The 12269-nt window shown below is 36.1% G+C and overlaps 2 protein-coding genes across 2 annotated transcripts; one reads left to right on the top strand and one right to left on the bottom strand.

The window, feature by feature from the left end:
* Positions 1 to 409: 409 nt before the first annotated feature.
* On the bottom strand, positions 410 to 7784 carry LOC139977060 (eukaryotic translation initiation factor 3 subunit F-like). Its single transcript, XM_071986063.1, has 8 exons — positions 7629 to 7784; positions 7080 to 7150; positions 6307 to 6386; positions 5747 to 5884; positions 5267 to 5358; positions 3582 to 3718; positions 2955 to 3068; positions 410 to 2003 (listed from the first exon to the last, which is right to left on the bottom strand). Exons 1-8 carry the CDS (start codon positions 7741 to 7743, stop codon positions 1902 to 1904), a joined length of 849 nt encoding a protein of 282 aa, XP_071842164.1. The 5' UTR covers positions 7744 to 7784; the 3' UTR covers positions 410 to 1901.
* A 454-nt stretch (positions 7785 to 8238) lies between these two features.
* LOC139977065 (protein Flattop-like) lies at positions 8239 to 12185 on the top strand. Its single transcript, XM_071986071.1, has 4 exons — positions 8239 to 8433; positions 9508 to 9570; positions 10490 to 10753; positions 11776 to 12185. The coding sequence occupies exons 1-4, from the start codon at positions 8407 to 8409 to the stop codon at positions 11929 to 11931; spliced, it is 510 nt and encodes a 169-aa protein (XP_071842172.1). The 5' UTR covers positions 8239 to 8406; the 3' UTR covers positions 11932 to 12185.
* The last annotated feature ends 84 nt before the right edge of the window (positions 12186 to 12269 follow it).

The following is a 12269-nucleotide window of genomic DNA, read 5'->3' as shown; positions in this document are numbered from 1 at the left end:
AACACCCCCCTCTCTTATATGAGGGGGCCAGCTTTAATTACCCCAGGGCCACCCCTTTCATTTATTATATACTGGATCTGCCCCTGATTCATTTCACTTGTTCAGGGCATTCCAGCCAGGAGCTTGATTTTATGTCACTATCCATTGATAAACTCTTGTACCATCCATTATCCCCAATGTTAACAAGAGGCCTAGACAGCCCAAGCATCTCGGAGCCCAAAGAGGCTCACATTTCTATGCAAGACAAACACTTTTTTTTAATGTTACGGGTAACACTTAATACACTGAGGGGATAGGGCAAGCATTGGTAAGCAAGTACCACACAGAGTTTTCATTAATAATGCTTACATCAGTACATAGCTGACTGAAAAAAGGGTAATACAAAAAAAAATCACAAACAAGGTTAACATACTTTGCCCTCTTTTATTATTTTATTACCAGAACCTAACATTATAAATATGAACATATCAGCTAATGTAGATGTTAACAATCTTAATTCAATGTTACTTCATTCCATCCCACTTATATGCATGTAATATACATAAGAAGCAATAATGAGATATATTTCATATTTATAACAAGTCCCACACACACAGCGGACATTAAGCAGATTATCCAAGGTATAGAGAAAATATACCTGGCTGTTTTTTTTTGTACCCTATCCACATTCATTCAAACCAAGAGCATTTAAAAAGAATCAGACCCCCTGATTTGTGTATTGCTTTTGAGGAGCTGACATCATTTGCATGTGTCTTAGACTATACAGTCCAGCCACTCCTATTGATTAAGCTATAAAACACAGAGAGCAATTCCTCAAACTGTTATAGAAATTTATACAACCAGTACTGATGGGGGCCATTTTAAAGGTCGCCAACATAAAAAGAGGTAACTATTTGTCTGAAATAATTTTGTTAAGGAGGAGGAGTGTGGATAGATGGGAATGACTATCTCACGATAAAACTGTTATAAAGCATCTTCAAATCCTAAACCAACTATTGGTTCAGATCAGAAGTAATTCCAAAGTTGTGATAAGCAGTCAATTTTCTCTTCATAAGGTCAGGACATTTTCAGTTTATCTACGTTGGTGAGGTACCATTAAATGATTTTGATTTTCTTTTCAATTGAGCATCAGTCATTTCAATACATATTTTTGCTTTGTGTCATCTCAGCATATAACAGACTTAGGAGTAATTTGCTGAAAATGTCATTTTGTATGTTTTCACAGTTGTACATAATCACAGTAGGGTAGAGAATACTCTTATAACTTAAAATACTTGGGGGAGTATTAACCAGACTTCAAAAATGACATGATTTTCAGCAAGAATCTTGCTACCACCCTTATCTATGTCTGACACTTCTCTCCAGCCAGACCCAATTTTCTAGAAGAGCCTAACTTTACTTGAGAGAGCCAGATGTGTTTGCTACTTAAAATGATTGCATTTGTTTTGTAAGCTTTTTTAGCCTCTTTAAAATTTTATTTCTCAAACATAAATAACTGTTCATCCATATCAAAATATCTACATGAAATTTTGTGATGTCGTCATCTTTGGCTATATAATGAGATGATTTTTCTTTCAAGTGAGGTTTTTTATGTATCTTACCATTTCTTTCATTTTGCTTATGTGCAAAAGAAGTTTGCAAATATACTTAGCAATATCATAGCATTCATACTTAGTAGTACATAAGTATACATAAGTATACATACTTAGTCAGATGCAAGTATACATGAACATACTTACTAAACTGAAAGTATTGTAACATTACACAAATACCATCTTCTAAATACCAAACACATCAACCTCTCCAAAAGGCAGCAGGGTTTGATCTCTATCCCTACCAATTCACATATTTTTTTAAACCTTTTTTGGTCTGAAGAAAGATCTCTAGCAGAAGCGAAGACATCAAAACTTGTCAATTCCTTTAGAGACCATCGATGTGAGGTTTTCATTGAGGCTCAGCTGAGTAGATACTAACTGTGAGAGATATGTAACCATCAAGAGATCCTGAAGAGAAACGAAGAAGAGAAGGAAGTATGAACTCGACAGTAACATAGCATTCTGGGATAGATCATAGATGTCAGCTGAAACAGCAATAAAGGAGACATTGAACTCACACAGCATTTATACATTCATGCTGTTATACGCTGTTACTGTAGAGTTGTGGATCAATGGGACTTCTGTGTGGACGGTGTGGAACCATTGTGGTAGTTTAAATCCCCTTGGAATAATATAGGGGTTATCTCTCCTGGCATTCAGTAAACCAGTTGTAATTGTTGGCAGATTAAGGCTTTTGGGGCTGCTTCTATGGGTTGGCATGTGGTATCAGGCTTATCATGGGATTGTGATGTAACACATGTGATATTTTCTAGGGATACTCATGTGATCACATTCATCCCTGTAAAGGAGTACAATTGCTTGGGGATGGTAGGAATGCACTGTAGTATTTGTGTATTACATGTACTAGTACACAGTTGTACATATGAGGGGTGCTGGCGTACCGTACCTTCATGCTGTTATTACATGTAATAGTACACAGTTGTACATATGAGGGGTCCTGTCATACCGTACCTTCATGCTGTTATTACATGTACTAGTACACAGTTGTACATATGAGGGGTCCTGTCATACCGTACCTTCATGCTGTTATTACATGTACTAGTACACAGTTGTACATATGAGGGGTGCTGGCGTACCGTACCTTCATGCTGTTATTACATGTAATAGTACACAGTTGTACATATGAGGGGTCCTGTCATACCGTACCTTCATGCTGTTATTACATGTACTAGTACACAGTTGTACATATGAGGGGTCCTGTCATACCGTACCTTCATGCTGTTATTACATGTACTAGTACAGTTTACATATGAGGGGTCATGTCATACCGTTCCTTCATGCTGTTATTACATGTACTAGTACACAGTTGTACATATAAGGGGTCCAGTCATACCGTACCTTCATGCTGTTATTGAGCATCTGGTCCAGGTCTTCAGGTTGTAGTTTAGGTACCTTGGCAACCAGGTCCATCAAATAACGTCCAACTTGGTTGTCAGCTGAGATTCTGCCAGCCTGGGTGAAAAAAAAGGAAAAAAAAAACTTGTTAGCAACATTGGAGGATTAATATTATATATTAATATTATCTATTTTGATGTTATAACTTCAGGAATCTTTAATTCACTGCTGCTTGTATAGATGATCCTTCTCCCTATTCAAGCTGTTTATATCAGTTTGTCACCTGCATGAGGTCAAATGTTGACAAATTGTGGAAAATTAGGAACATATAGTAGCCATTAGTATACCAAACAACCTGTATGTCATGAACAATTAACTCGATTCCACTTGGGTAACTGCTGACAAACGTGCCACAGAGTACAGCGATTGACATTTCCCCCCCCCACCCACCTTCTCTCCCCCCCCCCCCAAACAAACAAAAAACTGTGTCAACAGCAAAAAGGATGCCATTTCCCCTTACCAGCCCTCCCCCTCCTCCACAACCCAAATGCTTTTAGTAACCGGAAAGAATCTGTGTAAATGTGGATTTGTACTGTCATGGGACATCAAAACTTGATACTGAATACTTACGATGACTTCATCAACATAGTTTAAGACCACGTCCAAGAGATCTTGAAGCTTGTTGGCCGCTTTGCTGACGTAGGAGAGATCATCAATGAGTGCAATGTTTCTTTCTCCAGAAGATTTACCCCTGATTAAGGTATCCACTGAAACGAGAGAAGAATCAACACAATCGCATCAAGAAGAAATGAATAACTTAACCTGATATGTAATGTTTTCCCAGTCTCTACATTTACTAATTCACTTGAATTTACTTGAACTATATCGACCTTTCGAACCCCGAAGGTTCCTATTTAAATAACAATGATATTATTAATGAAAGGCATCTTTCCAGAGAGAGAAAAAAAACTGTAAACAAACTGCTGATCTACTCATAGAGGAAGGCTTTGAGGGTAAATGTAGGCATCTCTTCATTCACAGGGTCGCATTTTGATTACGTATAAACATATGTAAATTAGCAAAACTTATTTAAATGACAACTGATTTACTTATCCACGAAACAAAACAGACAATGAGAATGTCAGTTGCACTTGTGACAATCAAGAACCAGTTTTGTCAGATTCTTCGTTTGGAGAAAAAATCACAATCAAAAGCAAGCACTTGTACATAGTATAATTATTACAGGCAGACAGACAGACAGACACAGTTTAATGTTACTGTAAGCTAACAGTTGCAAAACTCTGGCAAGTCAGTTACGAGAAGCTGACGAAAGTTTGCAAACTATGAGATATTCTAATCTATGAAAGCTGATTAGTTAAGCCCTCAAATCCGCAAGAAAGGGACATTAGCTTCAGAAAAACCACAAGTTCACCACAAAACATTTTGCTGCCAACCCTACGGAAAAAAATGGTACACAATACAATAATGTCTCATCTAAGCTCAATGTCTAGAAATTAATTTCAAAACACCAAGGACGGTAATTATACATAATTCTGCAAATTCGTAGCATAAGTGACAGAAATACTAATGACCTGTTATTATTATTATTATTTTTTATATTTTTTATTTTAGGTTTACAGTCTTGTTCAAGGCCAAGGCCCTCTCACACGACTTTACAACTTAAACCTGGTCTTTGGTAACGTGTCACACCTACACACCCAAAGAGTGCACAATTCAATCAATCCCTCCTGGGTCACAACAACCACGTGTCCCCCGAGGGACGCAACGCAATGATCTGGCCAGGGCTGGAACCTGTAATCCTTAGATCACAAGTCCACTGCCTTAACCACTTGACCACCTGTTTAGTATAGTTTAACATTGGTGGAGTGAAGATCTTTTCCTAGTTGTTTTATCATGTTTAAAGCAGAAACTGTTCACCATGGATTGTTACGGTGCAAGGCTTACATCTCATGGTCCTGTTTATGTTCTCCTTTTTCAATCGATAATCATCTGATTGTAGCGTGAATTTTTTTTTTTTTAATAATATAAGGCCTCAGATGTTATAAATGCACTAATAAATACTATGGGAATTTACTTAACTAATAGTAACTTAACATAAAATAACTTAAAAAAAGTTGTTCAGATTTCATGAGGAAGTTTTCAAGGCTCTAAATTTTGTCTCTTATAAGAAACTATGTATTCCTGTGTAAAGTAAAAGCTGCTCTACATCTCTGTACTTGTATAGCAGTTTGACCATTTTGCATAGCATTTGCAGTGCGATACAGGATAAACTATTCCCTGAATATATAACTTACACGCCACTCTTTCGGGCTCATGGCAAGTAATTTTAAGTGGAATTGGGACAAAGACCGTTCCTTGCGACTTCTCGGGAACACCCATATTTTGCCTGCATGAAAAGGAAAGAGAAAAGAAAAACAAGAATTGCATCAAACTTTCCAATTGAGGCTTGCTTTTTTCTTTGTTTCCATCTTTGCAATAAGTTATTTCAAATTCAAACTTTGTACAATTTTGACTAGATAATGGGGGCATGCGCATTTCAAATACTTTCAATGGGATGACGTACAGTATCTACCGAGTTACATCTACATCGGTACTCTGCAATAGACTGGTGTCCATCTCGCAAAGGATGATTAGTGACATCACCAAGTCATGTGTTGCATATTAAATCTCTGCTAAGTACCTAGATGTTTTCACTTTGAAATTGTCAGCAGACGCTATTGAAAATCAATTTTGGAGGCAAAGTTATGTACAGTTTACTCAACTTAAAGACTCACCTGACCCAAACCGTCATGCTCATTCGAAGATTCTCAACGGTGGTATCTACTGTGATATGTACGGGGTTGAAACACTCCTTGGAGTAGTAGTCGTGTATTAACACTGAATGATCTGTGATGTCCGGACCGGTAGCATACCTTCAAAGAAAATGATAATTAATAAATTTGATAACCTTTACACCTGAATGAGAAACATACAAAGGAATACAGTTTCCATAGTTTGGCAAACAACTGATTCATCCTTTGAGAAGGACAAAATTAAGCAAGAGATAACTTTATGTCAGAAATGTCAACAGATAATTTGTATCATGAATATTAAAATCAATACTTTCATGTGTACAGCTACTCTGCAATACACTTTAACTAAGACAAGTATTTGTTGCATCTCTTGATGTGGATTATGTAGATAAAACTAAAGCTTAATTTAAAAATAAAACTGGCGCTGTATTTAAAGTACCGTTTGGAAATCAGGTACATACAGTATGTATTATGTAATATGTTCACTGAAATTATCTATAAGACCTAACTACCATCTGGAAGATTGAAAATGATCTACTTACCAGCCAACAATCATTTCTACGGGGTTCACTTTTCTGTGAAGGTCGTACATGTTCTTTGCAAATTCCATATCAACAGCAACCTGAACAGAGGAGAGACAGAGAGATTAGACATACTGTACGCTGGCCTCAGATTGGGGGTTATTTACAGGTTAAATAGTAGTGGAATTTACTGTCAGCTATTAGATAGGGCACTGGCATTTTGCTGCCAGTAGATATCAAGAATATATAAACGTGTGGTAAGTTGTGAACAAAGAATCGGCATGATTACCATACCTAAATAAGCCCTGTATTACTTCTAATTATAATAAACAAATACTATTGTGCTGCTCTAAGCTGCCAGTACAGTAACTAATTTGTGCTATACTTCAGGAAACTGCCAGTGAGAACTTGATTTTAAGCAGTATATTTTTTTAAGCACAAGTTTGCAATTTTAGCAAGTGGCTATAATTGTGAAATTCTAGGCCTGATATGTATGAGAGAGTAAAGAGATTTTTAATGATGCAGCTAGCATGAGTTTCAATTTTCATTATCATTAGTTCCAACTATCAATGGTAAATGATAGAAAGGAAACTTGCACGCCTTCAACAACAACCTTTTATGGTCTCAACCAGAAAAATAATCTAACAATATCTTCGATATCTAACAAATGGAATACAATTTCTCTTAGATACTAGGCTTAGTTTTCTTTCGTAACAGGCAAATGATTATTATTAGATTGCTTCTTCTGGATCAATCATTCAAATTCACATACAGTATCTATGGACAATATTTACCTCATCTTCAGATTCATTGTGTGGAACACAAAAACAATTTGTGACTTCAATTGAACCATGAATGTTTGTGCCTGTGGACAAAAAGAATCACACATGATAATGGACTATCAATCAAACATGCATAATAGTTAATTGGCAATGTAAAGTAAAGTCATTGATGAACTTTCTTTTACAGTTTTGGAATCTTAGTTTAAAGTTAACTAAGTTATAGGCTAAGTTAATTTTGTTATAATTTAGAGTAAAAATATATAGCTGACCTCAACTTAAAAAATATCCCTAGCCTACTAGCTATTGCCTCACCGATAAAATACCCGACAATTAGCGAACGTCATACTCTCACAGGCATTGGTACAATGTAGCCTACTGTGACACACTGTAACGTACACAACTGCTCAGTACACCATATGTTGGCCTAGCCTAACGTTAGCGTGAGAAAGCTCATACAATGAGTCCGTTAGGATGCTAGTGTGTTCTGCTTTTGCGATTACATTAAGTGAAAGAACAACACTTAGCTCAGTTAAGCCAATCCACCTCCATTCCAATACGAACCTAAAAGTGTCCCAATTACTCGACAATTTTCATCGCTTCTTCTTTCAAAGGAATCAACAATACTGAATAAAACAACTGGGTGCACATGACACTTGAGTGGATTAGAAGCCGCCATTTTGTAATGTAGAGTAAGGATGCAAAGAGGCGTTACAATTTACGAAAATGCACCCTGATGTCTTAATCGGTCGTTTTTTTTTACCCCTAGCACTCTTTATTACCACGTATACTTTTAACATAATAGCTTATCTAGGATATCACTAAATTGTCTCTTCTGTGTTCCTGAAACCTCTTGAAAATGTATCTTGAGAGTCGTTACAAACTACCGTAGAATCCTGATAGTATTTAGCTTTCCTACTAATCGTTCTGTATGAATATTTTTTTATTTTCTAGCATTTTAGTAAATTTTATAGAAAGACTACCGTAAATAAATTTGAATTAAATATTGAACATACATTTTGATATTTTTGTCTACTTGCTAAGTAGGATAAGCAGCCGATGCATTTTGCCGGTCCTGGCTCTACTTCTACAGAGACCAAAGGTCAGGAGTATCCATGGTTACTGGTTAAGTGTTTATGTCTGTTATTGCGAAATACTATAGTTGACGGCTGCTTCTGGACAGCCCTTTCATGTACGATAAACCTAGCCCGAGTTATACAGTAGTGCTGGCGACACGTATAACTTAATCAACATTGGCAACGAAACAGTGTGATTGCCAACTGCTGGTATATTCATTGCAAAATTCTTCGGTTCAACACAATATCCGCGAAACCTCAGAGAAATGGCATCTCATTTTAGCGCAAATCAGGTCGGTACTTTTCTCTTACCCTTACTGTCTTAGCGTCATGAAAATGTATTGTTCATTATATGAATTAAACTGGGGTGTTACTAAAACGAATGACAATTGCGTTACACATAACGAATGACAATATGTTGTACACACTAAAAAATTGCGTTGACTAAAACGAATGACAGTAATGACAGCACAGACATTTGCTTCAATCGGATATCACATTCAGACTTCGTGGGTATCTATATCTAGTAAAGTACGGACAAGATACAAACGCACCTTATAGTAAGCGAAATTGTAAGTCTGATTTTAAAAAGTAAATTTAACGTCATTTTTCCGATATTAATTGTTAGAAACTAACAATACTATAAATCTTGAAACGGCTTCAGTTATCTTTCTATATAAATCTACAGAGGTAAAAAGCACAGCACTCAAGCGCATTCTCACACAAAAACTTTCCCTGTGGTTTCTATCCGTAAATTACACCAAAACCCTGCAACCACGTAACATGCGATTTTCCTCAAATCATTTTTGCGCAGAATACCAATAACCGCATTTACTCCACTCCGTTAATCATTCTATCTCTTCTCAACACTGTCCTTCGTTGTCATTCGTTGTCCTTCGTTGTCATTCTCTGTCATTCGCTGTCATTCGCTGTCATTCGCAAATGATAATTAACCCTGTACAAAGTCAATTGTCATTCGGTCATTCGCTGTCATTCGTTTTAGTTTGTCCCATTAAACTGTTCACAACAGTAACTAACATTACTGTAGCCTAACTAAAGTTAGATGAAATTTAGCATTTCCTAAGGCTAAATTGGCCATTAATATTAGTGATCGTGACCTTGTAGGCCAGTACTTTCTGGATATCAGAAAAATCGGTGGCTCTTGTTCCTTAGTTTCCTTCCTCTATGTAGTTAACATACTAACTTACCTTATCTCAGTGAAAACACTCATTGTAAATTACAATTTTGTTAGTGTAACCTCCAAGTTCTGGAAATGTAACCAAAGTCTCCTCAATTTGTTGTGTTTTGTTTTTGTTTCTTTTCATTTTGCTTCAAGTTTATTCTTTACATATTATTCCCCTTCTCAGTATGAAAAAGCTTTCGATAGCAGAAGATTACAACATTGGCAACTTCCAAAATCCTATAAAGAGGTGAGAAGATATTTCTACTTTTATTTAGCACATGTATGTTAATTAACTGTATATTAACTAACATTCTCCAGTGATTCGTTAGAATTTGCTTGCTAATCAATGAATAAATCAATTTGATATTGTAGGTATTGCCTAATTCGTATTGAGTAATGTTGTGATTATCCAAGCAGCACCATAAATATGTATTGAGTCAACATGGTTCAAAATGTTCCACAAGTTTGGGTTTATTCTCAACATTTCAAGTGGTAAATACTTAACAAGTTATTGGAAATGCATAACACCTGTTATGTAGAAAGAAATTACTTGGTTTTAAATAACATAGACTGTTGACAGATTATTTTGCAAAATTTGTACTTGAAAAGTCCTTATTGCTGGATGACAAGTTATCTAATTATTTTTTCAGAAAACATTCTACTTCCCCCTACACTACAGACCACAATACAAAAATAACACAACCAGTGACATTAAAAGATGTATAGTCTAGTAAACTTGTCAATAAATACCTTCAGAGAGACAAAATGTTAAATTGGTAGAACCCCATAAGCTAGTGTTCTACTCATCAAGCCTACACATCTCTGCTACGGTGTGCATAATTGGTCCATGTTATTTTGCTATTTATCTTTTCCGACAACCAAATTTGTGCTTCGGTCAACCAGAATGCTCTGCATGGTTGTCTGAGAGACCGCACAAAGAAATCTGTAGGGAAAAAATTCCCCCTTCAAAGACTGAAAAATTCAAATATGGTCTAAAATAAATTTCATGAACATAGTTGCATATCCTGATATTATTACATTATCACCAAAAACAATGAAATTAGGTTATATTCACATATAAGCTACATGTAAATGTGTGTGTTATTTCTAAGTTTGTAATAAAAAATGAAAACTAGCATTTCAAAAAATGGTTCTTATTCATACAGAGACCAGACTCGTACGAAGGTTTCACACAGATCATCGCAAATGACAGAGGCCATCTAATGGAGGGGGTGCCCAAATCAGCGAGGTCACCCTGGGGAGAGTTTGTTGGGACCTGGGACATGCCCAGGAAGATCCCTGGAAATATCACAACTTACATGGCCAGAAGCGATCCAGCCGTCGGGGGGATCAAGACACAGAGGATCGTTCACGAACAGTACATGGAACACGCCAAATCACCAAAGAAAGACCTGAAACTAGAACCAAAGGTGTGAAGTCTTTCAGTTTGCCGTACGTCCGATACAGTTGTGTCATGTTTCTCTGTCTTTGTCATGAATTTGAAACAGGGATCATCTTTTGTCCTGATTGATCATCTGCAGAGACTAGCTTGTCTTACTTAAAATTCTAAAACAGATGACCAATTTACGAGTTGGTCGTTCAAGTCGTTACTGTTAGAACTCTTACTGTCTGACTATTTAAGACAGGGAAAAAAAACATTCTGGATGCCATTTTTTCTATCAATAGTCCCTCCCTCCCCTTTGAACAAGTTTTGGTACGACTGAGGGTGTTTAGAAGGAAAATTGGTGCTATATATATTTGGTGCTATTATTAACCAAACATATGATAGGGAATCATTAGTTGAAGTCAGTGAATGAAGGAATAATGTGACAGTTTTATCAACACTTATTCAGTCACATAGGAGCTAAAAATAAATTAAATATAGAAAACTGTAGCAAAGATGAATATGACTGCACTATGTAAAGTCCTCTCCACCATGAACGAGTCTATACTGTAGTAAGCATATTTAATGTAATATATTGAAAATTTAAAAAATAACAGAAGTCCACTTTCCATTTTATGTTGTGAATTTATTTTATTTTTATTGAGAACATTAAAGAGGTCAACTGAAAACTTTCTGAATCTTTTAAAAGTTCTTTCAAAACATTAAAGCTGTCAAAAATGTTTGTCTTGTTAAAAAAAATGAGACTTTCACTCAATAATCAACAATTCGAACAATGAAGCCAAACTTTCCCGATAAAGGTCCTTCGGTGATGAATATTTTTTTTGGTCAACAGTATTATTCAGATCAAATAATATGAATTGATTAATTATGTAATCAGCATGGAGACCACTATTGCAGTATACAGTAACATAAAACAGTAAATAACATCCTCAATTCAAATTCTATCCTTTTCTGGAACTAATGTCTCCCTTTGCTTGATATCTCAATGATATCTCAATAATATGTGTTTTTCTTTCTTCTCTTTTCCATTAACTGTTACTTCCTCAGGTATCTTCAAGTAAAGCTAACATGAAGACTCCACCACCGACAGAAATACCGAACGACGAGATTCGTCCTAACAATCCGTCTCCTCATTCACCCACGAAACTAGCAGAATCATCGACACCTGAAGACAGGCCTGGACAAGAACCGATGGTCGCATAGAAAAGCAATCATAGCCAAAAACTTATATCTGTATTGTGGATTGTTTTAAAGTAAAGACGGAGGGATTTCGGGAGAAAGAGAAAATTTGGGGATTAGCCATGAGTTTTGATAATTTTGTATAACCACATAAGCCACAACAGGAGAGACGGTTGAATGGCTAACCAGTAGTGTGCAACAATATCGTTAGGATATATCCCGTAGAGAACAGAGCTACCGTGAACATTTGTAAATAAAATATACGAACTAAAATTTGACTTGTTCTGTATTCTTTATTTCTTGTTTTATAAATTAATGAATTCATCAAATATTTGGCAGAGTATAGGCATGCCGGCCCTTAC

The sequence above is a fragment of the Apostichopus japonicus genome, chromosome 12 (genome assembly GCF_037975245.1).
Source record: "Apostichopus japonicus isolate 1M-3 chromosome 12, ASM3797524v1, whole genome shotgun sequence".
NCBI lineage: Eukaryota > Metazoa > Echinodermata > Holothuroidea > Aspidochirotida > Stichopodidae > Apostichopus > Apostichopus japonicus.
Note: the sequence above shows the minus strand (reverse complement) of the source record. Positions and strands in the feature narration are given on the sequence as shown.